The 20,476-nt window shown below is 47.7% G+C and overlaps 1 protein-coding gene across 1 annotated transcript; it reads left to right on the forward strand.

Moving 5' to 3' along the window:
- The first annotated feature begins 804 nt into the window (after positions 1–804).
- On the forward strand, positions 805–20,276 carry SALL3 (spalt like transcription factor 3). Its single transcript, XM_053571587.1, has 3 exons — positions 805–893; positions 12,741–16,168; positions 17,465–20,276. The coding sequence occupies exons 1-3, from the start codon at positions 812–814 to the stop codon at positions 17,894–17,896; spliced, it is 3,942 nt and encodes a 1,313-aa protein (XP_053427562.1). The 5' UTR covers positions 805–811; the 3' UTR covers positions 17,897–20,276.
- The last annotated feature ends 200 nt before the right edge of the window (positions 20,277–20,476 follow it).

The raw sequence follows: 20,476 nt of genomic DNA on the forward strand, positions 1-20,476 counted from the left end.
TGAGCCTCCAAGCTGGGCCGGCCGCCGGGGGAGTCCGCGGAGGGGACTCGAGCCAGGAAAGAAGGTCCGGAGAGAGGGGGCACCTGAGCCAGAGCGGGGCCGCAGCGCTGAGCCGCGCCGTGACCTGCTGCCGAGGAGCCCAGGCGGCCGGCCGGCCCTGCGCGTCTGGAGTGCAGGAGGCGCGGCCCCGGAGCGGCCCGGGAGAGACAAAGGCGCCGGGCCGGAGCCCTGCCCGCGGCCGCTCGCTCCGGGAGGGGCCGCCCGGCGGCGGCGGGGGGGCGCAGCGCGGGGCGCGGGCGGCGGCGCAGACACTCTATAAAGGGGCGAGCCTGGCGCGCCGGCGGAGACGGCGCCGCGCGGACGCCGCCAAAGTTTGCTGCCTGCGCCCTGCGGAGGGCGGCCACCGCGGCCGGTGCCGCACCGGGGCCCGCCGGAGCCGCACCTGGGGCGGCCGAGGAGCGCGGCGCCGGAGCCCGCGATGTGAGGCGGCGCTGGGCAGCGCGCGCCGAGGTCCCGCGGGCGCCGCGGCCCCTCCTCGCCAGCGCGGCCGCTAATTGCGAGCGCGGCCTCATTTGCATAGGCCGCCGGAGTCCGCTGGAGGCCAGCCAATCGGCGCGGCCCTGGGCTAATGGCCATGCATTATTCACCAGCCTAATTGCTCAGCCCCATGCGCGGCCCGCGCAGCCGCCGCCGCCGCCCCGCGCCCAGCGCCCCGCGCCCGCCTGGCCGCCCCGCGCCCACCCCGCGCCGTCCCCGCCGGCCTCCCCGCTGATGCCGCTGCCCCGCGTGGGGCCCGAGCGCCGCTAGCAGCATGTCTCGGCGCAAGCAGGCCAAGCCACAGCACCTCAAGTCGGACGAGGAGCTGCCGCCGCCGGACGGGGCTCCCGAGCACGGTGAGGGCTGGGACATCGAGTGGTCGGGGGTCTGGGGCGCGCACCAGGGCTGGGGGAGCGCGGGAGGCGGGATCGGCAGCGCGCGTCGCGGGATGAGAAAAAGTTCCCTGTTTGCCGCGAACAAGTGCCCGCGCCGCGCCTGGCCCCCGGGCCAGGCCGACCGCGGGGACTCGGATACCCTGCCCGAGAGCGCGCGCGGCCGCGGAAAGAGTTGTGGGCGAAGTAAACTTGCCTCCGCTACACAGAGTTGGGCAGCTGCGAGAGCAGACGCCCAGGCCGCAGCCGGCTCGGGGACAGCGCAGAGCTCGCGGCGGGAGGGGGTCCTCAAGCCGGCGCCTCCGAACCCCCCACCCTGGTTCTCCGCCATGGGACGCTGGGGCCGGCCTTGGCGATCCCCAGGCTAGCGTTGCGGCGGAGAACGCGTCCAGAGGTCACCTACCGCTGGACTAGGGCCCAGCAGATCGCCGCCTGTCCAGCTTTGTTCCGAGCAGCTAGTCCCGGCGCCCCAGGTAGTGCGCTCTCGGAGCCGGCCCCCACTGGGGTCCACGCCGCCTCCCCGACCCCACCTGTGCCCCCTACCCGGTGACCCGCGGGCCGCGAGCCTCGCGATGTCCTAGCGCGTGGACAAATCCAACGATCTCGTTCCCAAGCGAGCGGAAAGTAAATGTGTCTTGGCCTTCCCTTAATGGCCGACTTGGGAATTGGGCCGGGGGAGGACAGCTGTGGCACTGGGGGTTGGGGGGGGCTGGTCTTTACGCGACAGAGAGCCCCAGCACGCTTGTGGTGGGTTCCAAGTTTTTCCCTTAGGCCTTTTCGTGCTCTCTGGGATACGCCGAAATCCGGCGCTGGAGGCACCTTTGCAGTCATTTCGCTGGTAGGAACTTTCTCCTGGAAACATCCAAAACCGAACGGCCGGCGCCGCCAAAGTTAGAGCCTGGGGACGATTTGGACTCTTGGAAGCTGAGCTGTAGCACCCTGAAGTTTAGGGCACCCCGAATCTGCCTAGTCCGGTGAAAGCACAGGCACTCGGCGTCCGGGCCGGCGCGCCCCGCTGGGGGCCCGGGGGGTCTGGGGGCGCGGGGACCCCGAGCCTGCTGCAGAGCGCGCGCGGAACGTAACGCGTTCCTCAAAAACAATAGGGTGGCCGACGTGCGTGATTAACGTGTTGTGAGTTGTGTAGAGCAGAGAGTAATCTTTTCTCTCGGAGCAGAACGTCTGGAAGGAACAGGAGTTGAGTTTTTCACGGTGTTGTAAAGTTGGGCGAAGCAGGTATGTACCGGTGGAGTGGAGGACGCGAGAAAACGCCCCCGGCACGGCCGGGGAGCTGGGGAATTAAAGAACCTCGGGGACTCGTTGGGGTCTTTTTGTGGCCGTGGAGGTGAGGGCGCCTGATCCGTGCAGCCGAGTCAGCCGAGATTAGAACCGGCGATATGCTAAAAAGAAACGCTTGCATATGGTGGGCAGATTAAGGACAAAGAATCTTTTTGTCATGGAAATGGATTTTTTTTTGTTTTGTTTACTTCATCACATAGAATTTCTCACACTTGGTTTGTTTTGTATTGCCCTCAATGACTACATGATCAAATGAATGGATTTATTTCTGCCGAATGAGAGAGACAGTCTTTCCTTCAAAAGAACTACATTGCATCCCAGCGAGGAATGTTAAAGCTTTATTATTGTGGCTCCTGAATAGCTTAAAATCGGCTTTCACAGCCGCCCCAAAATGCAACAATGTAAATACTTCTCAGCTTTGTCGGGTCGTTATCAAAATGTGCAATGTCTCCTTTTATTAAAGCATATTTTAATTAATAGAGTAAAACCCCTTGTATTTAACAATTAACAAGCTCAGGCACTGCTATTCATTTTTAATTTCACTTCAGAAATGTGAGCGCGCTGAACTCAATCGTGTAAACATGTTGAGGGATATATGGAGAGTCTATGTTTGAAAACCAAAGAGGGGGTAAATTATTTACAAGTTCTATTTTGAATTCCCCTTGTTGTTGCTCGAATTTATTTAGTGATGCAACCTATTCAGGGTTTTCACTCGTGCTAGAATTAAAGTTTGTGTTGAGCCTGTACTTTTCACAGCCCAGGGTTGTGATCAAGATATTGCTACAGTTCCTCATCATATTTTGCAACAGGCCAAAAATAGCCTATCTGGGGGGAGAGTCTTAAGTAATGTGTTTCCAACCATGTTTTAAGGAGAGTTTAGGCAAGCTATCTTTTTAAAGTCCTTTCTGATTTAATTATTCTGAAGCAGATTGTTCATGGAACATAAAAGATACTCTGTTTCCTGCTAAGTTAAGGAATGCTCACATGTATATTACTCTGAGGTTCTCCTTGTTACCAGGATAAATAAGTAAAATGTTTCTTTAAAGATAAATGGTTGTGGAAACTAAATTATCCAACCTGAATCAGAGCTCCTAAAATTTTAATTTTGTTAAATGCAATGGAAATAAATTGACCATGCATGAGGCTATAAATGAGCTAAGTTAGTTTACAGTGTCTTAGGAACAAACTGAATAATTCCTTTGTACCACTTTGGGCGTGACATATTAATTAAAGCAATAGGTCCACCTAGGTGCAGTAAAATTGAAGGCGGTTGCTAATGTCATGAAGAGCAAATATTATATGCAAAATTGTTTAGGGGAGGCAAATATGCAGTCACATTTATTCACAGGAAAAGGCATATATTTCTTTAAAAAGAATTATGACATTTCTCAGGCTTTTGTTTTAGGTAAGCAATGAAAAGATTGTAGCTTTGGTGCTATCCAAACCTTATCCCTATAGGAATGAAATATGACATTTGTAAAATGAGAAAGATTTAGGATGATTTATGTGAAGTTTTACAGTTATCCTTTTGTAAAAATTTATTTTAAGGATCATTGAGACTTACAATCTGAAGTTACTAATTTCCAAAGTATTTCATTCCTATTTTAGAAGTATCTTGCAGCTTATGATTCAGTTAAGTTTATGCCACCAAAATGAAATCCTTTGAGCTAGCTGGATATTTTTGTTCTGAGTAAAATTAATTAAAACTTCCAGTGAGAGTTATACTCACCTTATACTTTTTTAAGAACTTTAAAAAATTTAATATTGCTATTCTTTATCATATAAAACATAATTTAAGAAAGATGTGTTTTACTGTCCTTAGAAAACTTGTATTTAAGAAAGAACAAAGGGATATTATAATTTAAAACAATTTACCATCCTGTATTTTGTTTGTTAGCACTAATTGCTTCAAAGTGTGTTTTTATCTTCTGCCAACCTATAGTATATGGCTATCTTAAAAATCCTTTTAAATGTGGTGAGCATGTGATTTAAGAATTTACCCGTGGTATTCACAGACTGTGTTTAAATTAAGGGAAGGAGGCCACCAGCACTCGCTGAAGGATCTTTTTCTTTTATCTCTATCTGCATGGCTTGCCTTCAGCTCTACACATTTACAATTCAGCATGCCACAGGGACAATGCAGAAGCCACTTTTTAACAGTCACAGGCAGATTGTTTTCCCTGAAACGTGAAAGGTAAAAAAGTAAGTAACCAGGGTGAAAAAAGGAGAAGAATTCGCAAACATTTCTTTTAAAAATAATGTTTAAAATGTTGGCCTGTTTTAAAATGCACATTTCAGGGATGAACAAAAAAACACACCAATTAATTCCTACCCTCGGAGAGCTGATTATGTAACAGAGTTAGGGAATTTGTATGTACATTACATTTTAAACTTCCATATGTACAATCCAATATTTTTAGATCTGTTCAGAGCCAGAAGAAGGAGGTATGGACTAACAGCAGGAATTACTTAGCAAGCTGATTATTTTTTGTATACAAGATGATGGGAAAAGTGGGTCAAATTTCATTTTCAACTGCAATCTCTAAGCAGCTTTGCCATTCATCTCCAGGTAGCCCTAAGAACGTTTTCTTTTGGGGGGATTCAGCAAAGATATAAAAAAAGATTTCTATTCTGTGCGCTGACCATTAGTTGGAACTTAGCATTCTTAAGTTATTAACACAGTCTTTTATTCAAGTAAAATAAAAATCTTTTTAACTGCTAATGAGGTTATGTGCCATCTTTTAATGCTGCAAAATAGTTTCTAGAAGCATACTTTTAAAATAATATAATGGGAAGGGGTATTTTAAAATTGTTTTTATTAGTTTTATTTTCCTACACAATTTCTTGAATAGTTGCCAGAATAAGACTGACCTATCTTTGTCTCATGAAGATGTGAGCTAATTCTACTCCTGGGGGAGCAGGTTTGTAATTATAGTATATGTTAACTTGCTACACATTTCATATAAAATCAAATTTATGTAAAAACAGAGTGTTTTACTATTACTTTAAGACAACTTTTATTTTTATCCTACCTTAGATTTTTCTTGTAACTTCAACAATTATGATTTAAAATGTGGTTAACTGTGTGATTTCCATGCAAACAAGCCAAGTTATAGAAAGTGTAAAATATTAATTGTAATAAAATAATGGAATAGTCTGTTTATGTTAGAGATTAAGATTGATTTGTTTCTTAATTAAAGGGAAGAGTTCTCAAGACTGAGACAGTGTCCACCAAACAGGGTCTGCCGATGCCAGTGTGGTGTCTAAATATTTTCCTCTGTGGGCCTGTCTTTTTCAATCACCTTCAGATTAGTTATGCTTACCATCTGAAATCCCTACTCCCTTTGCATTCTCTGCAAGCATTAGCAGCCGGCTCAGCTAGAAAGCCTTTTTGTCTGATGTCTGTGAAAAGGTGGGGCTGCAGAGGGCTGACCAGCTTCGGCGACTCTCCCTGAAGGTGGGTAGTTAGGAGAGCTTTGACAAGCCTTGCTGATTTAACCTTTGCCTGCTTTGCCCTGCCAGGGGTGGCCACTAGATGTCAAGCTCATAATACAATTAGTGCATCTGTGCTGTTGACCTTGGCAACAGGGCTCACCACTGTTCTGTTAAGTGTTAACACCGAATCTGAGTGTTAACTAGAGATCCCGCAAGCTTGCTCTGTGCAGCTCAGCTTATCAAACGCCCATCTAGTTCAGCACAAGTGTTTATAGTTCTTAAAGAAGAGAAAACGGCTTTCTTTTGTGTAGCTGTTGCATCTTGAACTGTTTAATTAACCCTGCAGGTGCCACGGCACTTTGTCTTAATTCATTGGCACACTGGTCCTCTTTTTCCAGAGAGACCTTCCCTGTGCTGGGTGATAATTCTGTTGTATGGTTTGTGCACGTGTAAAGTCACTGGCTTCAGTGACCCAGGGCAGTGGTTTTTCCAGGATGAATTTTTTGCATATGTGCAGACTTTGCCTACAGAAATGAAACAGTGTCATGACATGATGATAAACAATGAAAAGGATTCAATCATCTAGCCCCAAGTATAAGGATGAGCAGTTTGTCTTAGCCTTGTCCCTGGACCCAGGATGGCGCTTGCCTTCTAGGGCAATTAAAACATGGGCATGTGTACATCTCAGTTGTTCAGCTTATTTATTTCTATGCGTAGAGGATAGTTGGGTAGACACTTCCAAGAAGGCATGTCATCAATACCAGGTTTAATTTCACATGTTGAATCTGTGAGACCACATCCTCTGAATTTAAAACATACGCATCTTCACCAAAAGTGACTTGGCAATACCTTGCTTTCACCCTCTCACCAAATTTTGACTGAAATTGTTTACCTCGGCTGACGTATTTCAGTTTGTGTATTTTTTAAGTAGGCATAGACAGTGATGTGGTTGCAGAATAACATCTCAGTGAAAGAACTACTGTGCGGCCCTGAAGTGTGACAAACCTCTCCTCTGGTGCAGCATTGGTGCAGATGGTCAAAGCAAATGTGTGTGCTGTTCTGCTCTCATCTGCATACACGCATGCAGGAAACAGCGTCTTGTTCCCTGTGCGTCACCGCACTGATTCAAAACTACAAATGTTTTAAGCTGAAGACAGTTGGCAAGGGTGCCACAGGTGGTCATGACTTAACAAATTTGAGATGCGGGCCTCTGAGTAGGCACGCGGAAGTGTGCGGGTCGGAGTCGGGGTTGAGCAAAGCAAGAGTGCCCTCCACCGTTCAGTGCCGTGCACACAAGCTTTGAGGTCTAGGGAAACGGACAGAAAATTTTTCTATTGCGTCTGGAATTTCTTCTACATTGTTAAACACAGTAGGGGTCTCTATTTGTCTCCTCCTGTTTCACAGCTTGGGCTCAGTATGTGATAATTCATCTTTCTTTATGGGATTCAAAGCTATCATAAGGAGTTAAAAAGAATTAATTTGCAAGAAAATAAGTGTCCCCTAACAATTTAGGAAAACTTGAAAAATGCTTTCTAGATTTTTAAGGTCCAGAAAAGCAAAGGAGAAAGTTATGTTTCACTTTTCTGAAGATCCATGTGACGTTCTAAAGTTACCAATTAAAGTGGAGAAGTGAAAATCCTTTTCCTTTATGAGTAAGTTTTGCTTCTCCTTTTGATAATTGTAATGAATCAAAACCATTTTGCAGACATGGAACAGAATAAAAGTGAGCTTTCAAGGTTAACAAACAAAATTAGAGAATGCCCATTTTACTAGGACTTTGTAGGTGGTCGGCTTCTTGACAAGCCACTGTCCTTGAAAAGAGAAAATTAAAAAAAAATCCTTGCTAAGAATTGTAGTTTGGAATTTTTAAAGAAACATTAAAAGTATTCATCAAATAACATCAAGTATTCATATATATATATATGTGTGTATATATATATATATATTACCATAATGTTTTTTGTTTGTGGCTTTAAGAATTTCATCAAGGCTAAAAATTCTGCCTGTCTTCCAATACATCATTTTTAGAAGACAATGAAAACACTATACTTAACCTATTCTGTAACAAGGCAGGAAAACTGTCTGAGGGACTCCTTCACACTGACAGTGTTGATCCTAAGAATAGGGATGTTTTTGTTAAACATTCCCTGTATATTTATTAGTAGGGGGATAAAAGCATGTATTTAAAAAAAAAAAAACTATCATCTCTGAAACTGCCTTTCTATTAGATATTTCCTCTAAATGGCGGGTAGGACTTTTCCCCGTCTCAGTACGACCGAGAAACATAGAAAACTTGCAGAATGTATGAACAGTGATAACTAGAAACCCTGAGAAACCTTAACAGTGAATCTTGGGATAGCTGAGAACTGGACTGCAAAAATGCCTTTCCAGTCTGCAGCTCAAGTGTGTGGCACCCTGAGGCTGTCAGGTGTGGCAGCAGAGGAGGGTCACCCCAGAGCAGCGTTGGGGCCTTCTTCACACAAACGGAAAGCCTGCCAGCAAATGTGCGTGCTGCTTCTCAGGGTGGTCTGGACCAAATACTGCTGTCACCACGGAGGGAGGAGTGTTGGCTGAGCTATACTCCTTGGTGAATTGGTCGGCATTTTCTTAACTTGTTCTGATAGAATCCTTGTGCACTGCAAAACTCCTGCCTAATTACAGTTTAATCCCATGCCTATTTACAGTTTCAAATCTCTTAGTTGTTGAACAGTGTACAAAAAATAAATTATTTTGGCCATATTAACTAATGGATGTACTAACTTCTATTTTTTGGAGCATAAAGGCCAGTTAAAAATGTTGAGTGTCATTAAAAGATAGTTAAATACATTTGAATCTAATATAATATTGTCTTTAAGCAATGGCAGAATAAACAGCTTTAGAAATTATATCATTGGGAACTACGTTAAAATTTTTCCCATATGGGTTTTCTTGTTACGAAAAAGCATTTAAAAAAAGTTAAGAATGCTGTATTCGCACATACACTCTGTACTACGTGCATTTAATCATCATAAGGAGAAGGGCCAGGGAGGCAAGTTGTAATAATTTGTTTTCATTATTTTCCTCTCTGTTCAGAATGCATCAGAAGTCAGCACTTTGGTTCTGCACGTCAGTGGAATGTCTCCCTGCTCTTCATAGATTTCTGTGCTTAGAAAATATGTTCATTTTATTTCCTACAAATCAACTCAATGGAAGTGCTTATCCTTTTTTTCTTTTTGTAGAGACAGAGTCTCACTGTACCGCCCTCGGGTAGAGTGCCGTGGCGTCACACAGCTCACAGCAACCTCTAACTCTTGGGCTTACACGATTCTCTTGCCTCAGCCTCCCAAGCAGCTGGGACTACAGGCGCCCGCCACAACACCCTGCTATTTTTTTGTTGCAGTTTGGCCGGGGCTGGGTTTGAACCCGCCACCCTCGGCATATGGGGCCGGCGCCCTACTCACTGAGCCACAGGCGCCGCCGGAAGTGCTTATTCTTAAAGTTTGCAGACTAAATTTCAATCCTGTGTGTGATATGTTGGAGTTTTTTTACTTGTATTCCTTTTATTCAAAAGACCGTCTTGTGAAATTTGTTCTTATCCGTAACTTGTATGGAACGTGATGACATTCAGATTTTGACAGTGAAACAGTCATAGACTGAGCACATGAGAAACAGTGGAAGGAAATGTACGACTGGTGTTTTTATACAGGTGCTGATGGATATTATACGGGCACTTCTAACTTACTTGCCCCAATCTAAATTAAAAAAAAGAAAAGAAAAGAAAAAAATCTAAATTGTGTTAAAGAATTTTTTCCTTCACTAATTGTAGTTTTTAAGATATGTTTTAGTCAAAATCAAACATAGGATGAGCTTTGCTTCTCTCCAACAATTATCTGCTTCCTAAACTGTTAACAGGTCCTAATGGTCAGAATGCCATTTTTTTACACAATTTCCTTCTTAAACTTTAAAGGAATGTAAGTAGAAGATTATTTCACTTTCACAAGAATATCTGCTTTGGATTAAGGTTATTATCATGTATATTTAATTGCTTTAAACAAAATGACTTATTTGACAGAAGGTACTTAAATATTCTACACACAGTTCTATGATTGACAAAAACTTATAATTTAGCAAACCTACCAATGTAAAAAATAAAAATGAAATTACCTATGGGAACACTTCTCAACATCCCTAAATTTTGAAGTGAACCATAAAAATATTTAACATATAAAACTAATGGGAATGTAAAAATGCAAGTCATTAAGATAAATAGAAATTTGGGTCAAGACCTTTGGAAAAAACCATAAGATCTTTGTGAAAGGCAAAAGTGGTATTTCTCTATGTCATGTGTTACCAAGAAAATTTGGGCAGTGTTCGTTTCTAAAGATACAGTGTATTTACAGTGTATAAGTTAATTCTTTCAACACTGAACTCCTTTTAAATGATCCAGAAGTCAGCCTACCCTGGGGCAGTGCCTGTGGCTCAAGGAGTAGGGCACTGGCCCCATATGCGGGGGTGTGGGGGGTGTGGTGGTGGGTTCAAGCCCAGCCCTGGCCAAAAAAAACTGCAAAAAAGAATTAAGAAGTCAGCCTACCCTTAAAGCATATTTTCAGTGAACTGTTCCTAGTACATACTCTCTATAAAGAAAAAGTATTCTTTTAATAAGATACATACCACATAAAATTTCAAATTTATATACTGTATAAAAGTTTCTGTATGCCATATAAGTTAGACACTTTATCTCTTCCAAAGAGTTAAGTGTTGAAAATATTTCAAGAAATTAATATTTAATTCTTGAGGTCTTCCTTTTTAAAAAAGTATTAAAAATCATGCATTTTATATCATAGCTTCAAAATGTTGGAAAACAACTTTTTAAACATTCTCTTGATTAGTTATAATAGTTTTTATATAGATATTTGATGGCTTAATGCAGAAAAACTTTAATGGCCACTTAGTTTTTTTTAATATGGAGATCTGCAGAACATTCCATTGTTAAAAAGAAATTTAAAGTAGAAATTCTTTGCATTTTTGTGATATCTTTAAAATACATGATTAGAATTTGAGATCATTTTTATTTCTTATCATTAAATCATTTATGGGAAGATTTAAGGCCTTTAATTTTTTCCTTATTCCATAACCTGAACAGGCTTAAAATTAGATTTTGCATGGATGGAGCAAAGTCGAGTACTGAGTGTTTATTGCTTTAATGTGCTATCTGCAGCATTAATCAGCTGTGCCTTTGCGTCCAGCCCTGGTCACCTTCATTACAGACACTCCCTACAGCCCTTCCTCCACACAGTAAGGAGACTCTGAGTGCAGTCTGATCTCCACACTGAATTTAGTTTAAAAGTCCAGCAGGCTTTATGGGCTGCAAGCTCTAACTTCTTTTCCTTGTCAAATGGGTTAGCCAGTTAAAAAAATGCTAATTGAACCCTGCTAATAATTTTTTAAAGGCATGTATAAATTACCCAGATATAATGGCTTCACAGAGAGTCACAGACAGGCCTTAAAAAATACTTTTCTTTTCCAGTAGAGGAACTGTGTGTTTTTACAGGATATTTTTAAATTAGATTTCTCTATTGAACTCAGTGCTGAATTATTCTTTATTATCAAAAGAAAACACTTTTAATTTTTAGCAGATACATTTGTTAATGTTGTAACAGTAAATTATTTTGGGGACACAGACTTGAGGATGTTTTGTTCTCACACTCGACTGTGTGTGTTTAACAAAGCTGACTTACATTGGTCACTCTCCTGGTGCAAACTGACTCGGAACTATCATTCCATCCATAAATTGACAAAAGGTGGTTTCAATATGAGTCACTGATATCCAGGCTATCACACAGAGCCTGGGTAATTATCGGGAATTACTTTTCACCCCAACTACCCCAAAACCAGGAGCTAGAAATGCCATCGTCTCTTGATTCCTCCTTCCTGTGTAGCTATTTATTTGATCAGGTGTGAATTAGAGTTGTTCATTAAACGTGGTTGTTATTCGGCACAAGAGGGTTAGGGGAGACAGAGGAAGTGGCTGCCTGCGACAGTAATTAAACATGTGTAACCAATTAGAGGGTTTTCCACTATGGCACAAGCATATAATTTGCTAAGTCTTTCCATGAGAATAGATGAAAATAGGTACAAAAAGTGTGTCTGGCTACAACATTCTCATGTTAAACATGTCAACATAAATGAACTTTAAATATATAATTTCTAGTTTGTTAGCAAACCACTGAACTCTATTGGCTAATAACAATAACATGTAATTTTACTTCATTTTGCCAAGAAATATTGCATCTGACAGCCAATTAATTGTATTAAACATGATTAATTTTAGGCCTTGACTATATTGATATTTATTTGGCAAGTTGTAAACTGTAGAAATGTACCCTATCTAAACTGTAGGATACATTTCTATAGTTTAGAACTTGCCAATAAAATAGATCATAAAAAGATACTGGATTGGCACGCTCCTGGGGGGGGGGTTCTAGGCAGATGCAAAAAGGTGCTTGTATTTTGTATGTTGCATTTATAAATGAAAGTGTTTAGCCGAAGTTTCTTACATGAAATGAATGCCTATTGATTTCAAAGGTTCTGTAGAATCACATTCAACCTGTAATATCTACTCGCTGTATCGTACATCTCCAGGTCCGAGACCACCCCCGCCACAGCGTCAGGAGCCGACGTGAGTTTGAAAGGTTACAGATTAGTTTAGCAATGTTAAGTGTTCTGGCAAAGGCATCTCTAATTTTGCTGGAAATAAGGACGCCCGATAGTAACGGGACCCTAATGAGCCCATCGAAGGCTGGCTTTGTGCGCGGCAGACAGGGCGGCCGCGGATTGTATGAGGGTATCGGGAATCGATGGCGTCTATGGAATGTCATTAGCAGCGGTATCCACCCCTGATAGGGCCTCATAATTTGATGGATTCTGCGAAGAAAATGATTAGCCAGCTAGAGAGTCGCAGAATGCACACACTGGGGCGGCAGAAGCGTTGAAGTGGGGGTAATTTGTACAAAATAAAAAATATTGATTTTACTCTGATGCGAAAACTCGGAGGCGGCGGCGGGCAGCGTGCGCCCGGCTCACGGCTCTCTCCTTTTCCAGGCGCCCCCGGGGACCGCGCGGAGGCGGCGGACGGCGGCCCCGAGGCCCGCGGCGGTGAGCAGACCAGCGTGTGTGAGCACTGCTGCGCAGAGTTCTTCAAGTGGGCCGACCTGCTGCAGCACAAGCAGAGCTGCACCAAGAACCCACCGGTGCTGATCGTGCAGGACGATGAGCCCGCGCCGCCCTCCGAGGACTTCCCCGAAGCGTCTCCGGCCAGCTCCCCCAGCGAGCACACGGAGAGCGAGGCCGCCGAGGAGGAGGGCGCGGAGGGCGAGGCGCGGCCGGCCGGCAGGGAGGCCCGCGAGGCGGCGGCGGAGGCAGCGGACGCCGAGCCCATGGACGTGCAGCCCCCGGCGGAGCAGGGCTGTGCCGGCCCCGGCGCCCCGAGCGCGGCCCGGCCCGCGCCCACCCCGGCGCCCGCACCCGCATACAGCATGCCCAGCACCAACGTGACGCTGGAGACGCTGCTCAGCACCAAGGTGGCGGTGGCACAGTTCTCCCAGGGCGCACGGGTGGCAGGCGGCGCAGGCGCCGGTGGCGGCGTGGCTGCGGCGGCGGTGCCCATGATCCTGGAGCAGCTCCTGGCCCTGCAGCAGCAGCAGATCCACCAGCTGCAGCTCATCGAGCAGATCCGCAGCCAGGTGGCCCTGATGCACCGCCAGCCCCTGCGTCCCTCACTCAGCCCCGCTGCGGCCCCAAGCACGCCTGCGCCAGCCTCCAGCCAGCTGCCCGGGCTAGCTGGGGCCCCCGCCCTGCCGCTCTCAGCCGCCAACCCCGGCACCGCCGCCCCCGCGGCCTTCGAGGGCCCACAGCCCCTGCCACGGCCCACATCGGGTGCCAGTACCCCCGGCGGCCCTGCGGTGCCCCCAGAGCCTGGCGCACCCGTGGCCCCCAGCACCGCCCCAGGCCCCGGCGCCCCGCAATCCCCGAACGCCACCACGCCCCCGGCCCTGGGCCCCGCACCGCCACCACCGGGATCGGCCCCCAGCCTGCCAAGCTCACTTCTACCTCACACCTCCTCGAGCAGCGTCATCTTCCCCAACCCGCTGGTCAGCATCGCAGCCACGGCCAATGCCCTGGACCCCCTGTCAGCCCTTATGAAGCATCGCAAGGGTAAACCCCCCAACGTGTCGGTGTTCGAGCCCAAGGCCAGCGCCGAGGACCCCTTCTTCAAGCACAAGTGCAGGTTCTGCGCCAAGGTCTTCGGCAGCGACAGCGCGCTGCAGATCCACCTGCGCTCGCACACGGGCGAGCGCCCCTTCAAGTGCAACATCTGCGGAAACCGCTTCTCGACCAAAGGCAACCTGAAGGTGCACTTCCAGAGGCACAAGGAAAAGTACCCCCACATCCAGATGAACCCCTACCCCGTCCCAGAGTACCTCGACAACGTGCCCACCTGCTCGGGGATCCCCTACGGCATGTCGCTGCCCCCGGAGAAGCCTGTGACCACCTGGCTGGACAGCAAGCCCGTGCTGCCCACGGTGCCCACCTCGGTGGGGCTGCAGCTGCCTCCCACAGTCCAGGGCGCCCATGGCTATGCCGACTCCCCTAGCGTCACCCCCGCCAGCCGCTCCCCGCAGAGGCCCTCCCCCGCCTCCAGCGAGTGCACCTCCTTGTCCCCTGGCCTCAACAACCCTGAGTCAGGCATCCTCGTGGCTGCTGAGTCCCCGCAGCCGCTGCTCAGCGCGTCTCTGACCAAGACGGAGCCGCTGGGCCTGCCGGGCACCGCCGCGAGGGCAGGTGACGCCCCCGCCGGAGCCCCGGCCAGCTCCGCACCTACGTCCACCGCCAGCGCGGCCGGCCCAGCCGCGGACAGCGTGTCTGCTAGCCTGGGCAGCCCCGGGCTCCCCGCGGTCTCCGACCAGTTCAAGGCGCAGTTCCCTTTCGGGGGGCTGCTGGACTCCATGCAGACGTCGGAGACCTCGAAGCTGCAGCAGCTAGTGGAGAACATCGACAAGAAGATGACGGACCCGAACCAGTGCGTCATCTGCCATCGCGTGCTGAGCTGCCAGAGCGCGCTCAAGATGCACTACCGGACGCACACCGGGGAGAGGCCGTTCAAGTGCAAGATCTGCGGCCGCGCCTTCACCACCAAAGGCAACCTGAAGACGCACTTCGGCGTGCACCGCGCCAAGCCGCCCCTGCGCGTGCAGCACTCCTGCCCCATCTGCCAGAAGAAGTTCACCAACGCCGTGGTCCTGCAGCAGCACATCCGCATGCACATGGGCGGGCAGATCCCCAACACGCCGCTGCCCGAGGGCTTCCATGACACCATGGACTCGGAGCTCGCCTGCGACGAGAAGAGCACGGAGACCCTGAGCGGCTACGACGACGACCTGGACGACAACTCCATGGAGGAGGACGCGGAGCTGAAGGACTCGGCCAGTGACGCCGCCAAACCGCTGCTGTCCTTCGCAGGGTCCTGCCCACCCTCGCCGCCCTCTGTCATCTCCAGCATCGCTGCCCTGGAGAACCAGATGAAGATGATGGACTCGGTCATGAACTGCCAACAGCTGACCGGTCTGAAGTCCGTGGAAAACGGGTCAGGGGAGAGTGACCACTTGAGCAACGACTCCTCGTCTGCTGTAGGCGACCTGGAGAGCCACAGTGCTGGCAGCCCTGCGCTGTCCGAGTCCTCGTCCTCACAGCCGCTGTCCCCTGCCAACAGCAACGGGGAGAGCTTCCGTTCCAAGTCTCCAGGCCCGGGCGCCCAGGAAGACCCACAGGAGATGGTCCTCAAGACTGAAAGGCCAGACAGCCCATCCCCAGTCCCAGGAAACGGAGGTGCCCTGGACCTGACAGCTGGCCCTCCCTGCCGGCCAGCCATCAAGGAGGAAGCCCCCTTCAGCCTGCTGTTCCTGAGCAGAGAGCGGGGTAAGTGTCCGAGCACTGTGTGTGGTGTCTGTGGCAAGCCTTTTGCTTGCAAGAGCGCGCTGGCGATCCACCTCCGCAGCCATACCAAGGAGAGGCCCTTTGTCTGCGCGGCCTGCGGGCGCGGGTGCTCCACTATGGGTAATTTAAAACAGCACTTGTTGACGCACAGATTGAAAGAGCTGCCTTCTCAGGTGTTTGACCCCAACTTTGCTCTAGGTCCCAGCCAAAGCACTCCTAGCCTGGTCTCCAGCTCTGCGCCCCTGATCAAAATGGAGGTGAACGGCCACAACAAGGCCATCGCACTGGGCGAGGGCCCACCGCTGCCAGCGGGAGTCCAGGTCCCCGCAGGGCCTCAGACAGTGATGAGCCCGGGCCTCACATCCATGCTGGCCCCCCCGCCACGCCGGACACCCAAGCAGCACAACTGCCAGTCCTGCGGGAAGACCTTCTCCTCAGCCAGCGCCCTGCAGATCCACGAGCGAACCCACACTGGAGAGAAACCATTCGGCTGCACCATCTGCGGCAGGGCCTTCACCACCAAGGGCAACCTCAAGGTAAGGGCATGGCAGGCCCAGGCTGCCACAGCTGCCATGGCTGCCAAAGCCACCAAGGTCCCTCCCATGGATGGCCATCTCCACCACCTGCCTTAGATGCACCAGTAGGGTCCTGCTTTTGGCTGAGGGATGGGGCACCGTGGGTGTGAGTGTGTAACATGTGTGTGGTGTGTGTGCATGATATACCGTGTGTATGGGTCATGTATGTGTGCGTGTGTGCAAGGGTGGCATTTGAGTGTGTAGTATATTCGTACACACATAGCATAGGGTGTGTGTATTCAAATGCATATGTGCATACACACTTTTGCGGTGGCATCCTATTAAGTGGCTGTGAGACGCAAGTCTTGGCCTCTCCTTTCCAAGGGGCTTGTGCAGCCCTGCATGTGATGGGATGGAGAGGTGAGTCGGCTCTCTTGAATTTAATACCAAGTTAACTCAGCCTTTAGTACTCACACATCATACGAATAATGCAAGGATGAGGCATGCTCAGTGACTTGTAGAGGGCTCTGTCCTGCCCATGTGGCTGCTGGAGGGACAAGGCGCTCCCTGGTGAGGGCAGGGAGGAGCAGCCACTGTGCCGAGTCATGAGTGAGATCCCAGCAAGACTGCGCATTCTGGGAAGGTGGGAAGTTGGAGGAGAGGCAGCGTGACACCCCCAGGCCTATCCTTTTTCACCGGCTCAGGTTGGCAGGCTGTTTCCATCCTTTGCAAAGTATGTGTTTGTGCAGCCAGCCTGTCTGGGCCTCAGCGGCCTCTTCTGCTGTCAAAAGATTGATACCTGTGGACTCCATACAGGTGTTTGTCAATGGGAAGAAAGCCGCTGGGGGTCTGCTGCCGCAGGGGGCCCTGGGATGCTTTAGAATTAATGTTTTTTTCTTGTTTGAGGAGAGATGCAAAGAGTTCAAGCATTAGAAGATTTAGGGGGTGTGGTGAGAGTGCTGAGGAGAGCCACGGCTCAGCTGAGGCAGTGGGGTAAGACTTTGACCCTTGGAGCTCTAGAACATTTTCTGGGTGGCCCGATGGGTTTTACACCTTAGGAAAAAGTTATTCTATCAAGTGTGTCCCATGAAGAGAGTGTTTTCTTTAACTGACATATGCTGACTTTGCTTTTTGTATTCTGTGAAATGGAAGGTTCCCTATCTGAGTATCAAGTGCTCAGAAAGGCTCCCTGAAGCTCCCTTGTCCTCACATGTGCTTGGGGTGGGTTGGTGCTTGAGAATCTGTAGGAAGAGGACAGCTTCGCCTCCAGTGCCTGGACTCACTTACTTGTGAGCTGTCTCTCCGTGTCTCTTACAGGTGCACATGGGGACACACATGTGGAATAATGCCCCTGCCCGCCGTGGCCGCCGCCTCTCAGTGGAGAACCCCATGGCACTGCTAGGGGGTGATGCCCTGAAGTTCTCGGAAATGTTCCAGAAGGATCTGGCAGCTCGGGCAATGAACGTCGACCCCAGCTTTTGGAACCAGTATGCTGCAGCCATCACAAATGGGCTGGCTATGAAGAACAATGAGATCTCTGTTATCCAGAATGGGGGCATCCCCCAGCTCCCCGTAAGTCTGGGGGGAAGCGCCATCCCCCCCTTGGGGACCATGGCCAGTGGGATGGACAAAGCACGCACCGGCAACAGCCCACCCCTTGTCAGCTTGGACAAGGCGAGCTCAGACACAGCAGCCAGCCGCCCGTTCACGAGGTTCATTGAGGATAACAAGGAGATCGGCATCAACTAGCCGAACACACCATGACTTGACCACCTGTTCTATCCGGTGTCAGTGGTTCTGAAGTTTGAGCATCAGGCTTCTGACCCTTCTTGCCTAGATTCCCACTAAAATTTTACCTACAGCAGAAAATATTTCTGCCTTGTGGCTGCTGAAAAGTCACTCCCCTCAACAGTGGGTTCGACTGTCCCTGAGAACCCTGCAACCTTTTAAATATATCTCAGTCGAAAGAAATGCTGGAAAACTGCCTTAGGAACAGAAAGGGCTCAGACCCATCTACTCTGCTTCTCCTACAGCTGAGTGACCCCTGCAAGGAGAGAGGGTGTCCCCTGCAGTACCCGCTTGCTCAGCGGCTTTGTTCGCACCATTTAGAAAACTTGAACTCTGCTTTTAATTAATAGAACTCTTCATCTTAACAAAGTGGTTTAGTCCTCCCAATGCTGTGTATTATGACAGTATCTTTGTCTGTAGTATTTATAATGTTAAGATTATGCGGGTAACAGACACTATAAGACCCCAAACTTAAATGAAGCTTTTGTACTGCAGAATACATCTGGCTATGTGATTTTTTTTTTTTTTAAAGCAAGTTTGTTTTACTATAAATAAGTGGATTATTTCAATGCAGGCAGAATTGTGAAGTTTATTGGGAAAGATAGCATGCTTTTTGTGTGCAAATACCTGTCAGTAAAAAGCTCTTTTTTTTTTTTTAATTTAAATGTTTATAGCTGCTATGTGGACAGTTGTTTCTAGTGTGGTCTGTAGCCCAATGATTGGGAGACAAGTTACAGACAAACATCAACTTAAATTATTCACAACATTATAAACAGTTGTGAGAAAATATTTCACATTATCAAAGCTGTACAATAAAAAGGTAATGTTTGTATACTGTGGTTGCAAACTCTTAATTTATAATATTGCACTTTTAGTATTTTGTATTAGGGAGGTTTGTCTATAATTTGAAAATTTAAAAAATGTAAAGTATTTTATAAATACTTCTTCAGTTTAAGGAAAATGAAAAAAACACTTAGTTTCTTGTTTTGTCTTAAGGTCAGACAATATGAGAAATCTATGCTACTTAAACAGGAAAGCCACCAAGACTTGTCAGCTCCTCTGTAAAGTAGGGCCTGCCATTTCTTAAATTAAATGATTTATTTAACTTTTCTATAAAGTCCATTTAAAAACTGTGACCACCTCTAATAAAACTTGGATGAATCAACCTTAGGACTGTGGCGTCACCACGAGCCAGGAGAGAAGCAAGGCACGTGGCCCAGGTGAGACTTGAGCATGAGCTGTTCTCTTTCTCACACACCACTCACAGGATTCAGACTGCTCGTGGCTCTGGCCATTTAGTACAATAAATCAGATCACAGGTGTCTGGCAGTACATAACTTTGAAATTTTCTGAGTTCCTGATTTATTATCTTCTCAGATGAAAGCTAAGCACAATGTCCTCTGATTATTCAGAATACAATCTTCTGCTGACGCCTGTGTCACGGTCATGCCTCGTGGGGAGAACAGCCAGAGCTGGCTGTGACTCGAGCCTGGGTACAGTGTTTGTGTGTACTACCTCATTTTCGTGCATTGCAGGCCTGCTGGAATCTGACACTATGAACTTCCCACAGCAAGATCGTTCTGGAGACACTGGGCAGCTGGGTAGCAGTGCGAGGAGCATGTGTCCCCCAAGAAAGAATCAGATGATGAAATCTCGGTTGAGACAGAAACACAACCACAGCAACAACAGAAATCATTGTAAGAGGATGGGCTATTTCTGCCAGCGTGTCATTAACAAAAAGAGTTTCAAAGACGCATTAGCTGTTTATGTCTATTGGAAATAAACGTTGAACTCTACAACTGTTGTCCACAGTGATGTACTGTGACTGCCCCCTGTCACACCATCGCTTCTTGTGGGACGACTGAACAGGGGTTTCAAACATTGGAAAAAGAAAACTGAGGTGGCTTCATGTTGCTGTGTTCCAGCAGTTCAGTGTTTTTATTTACCTGTGTCTTTTCTGGGGTGTTTTTTTTTGTTGTTGTTAGTATTTGGTACCATGTAGTATTCTCCTTCTCCCAAAAGGATGTGTATATAACTTAAGAAAAGAAAAATGTAAAGTGCTGTAAATAAGATGGCTGATGGAGGTACGGTGAGACGGACCCACCCTGTGTTCAGGGCCATGTCGTCCCTCTCTGCATGGTGAAGAGAGACACTATTTTTATATTATAACACCATGTAGGGCTCGGGGCCTCCCTGAACCAGCTGGGAATTGTTACCTAGATCCAATATTTTTTATTATTAAATCTTGTGGCTTGACACATCTACTGATTGAAATGGATGTCTTAGTCTAGGTTACTATTTTTGTCATATGGAATTGAATAAAATGCGGGATGTGATATTATTTCTGAATTGAGTTCCTTAATTCTTCTAATGGAGAAAGTGGAGTTTGAGGTAAGGGTCCTTGGTGGCACACCGGTGGTGTTCCTGTGAGAGAAGTCAGTGACATTCATTCATAGCTTAGAGTTAAGCAATACCCAAGTGTATCTTGATCAGTCTTGAAACTTTCAATTTTTGCCTTTTTTCAAAAGAAAGATGCATCCT

This window comes from Nycticebus coucang, chromosome 19, assembly GCF_027406575.1.
Source record: "Nycticebus coucang isolate mNycCou1 chromosome 19, mNycCou1.pri, whole genome shotgun sequence".
In the NCBI taxonomy this organism is placed as follows: Eukaryota; Metazoa; Chordata; class Mammalia; order Primates; family Lorisidae; genus Nycticebus; species Nycticebus coucang.

Bases quoted from the DNA above. Each gene is read 5' to 3' on its own strand.
- SALL3 (XM_053571587.1), top strand. From the start codon at position 812: ATGTCTCGGCGCAAGCAGGCCAAGCCACAGCACCTCAAGTCGGACGAG. The intron at 894-12,740 runs GTGAGGGCTGGG...CTCCTTTTCCAG, and splicing joins GGACGGGGCTCCCGAGCACG to GCGCCCCCGGGGACCGCGCG. The intron at 16,169-17,464 runs GTAAGGGCATGG...TGTCTCTTACAG, and splicing joins CCACCAAGGGCAACCTCAAG to GTGCACATGGGGACACACAT.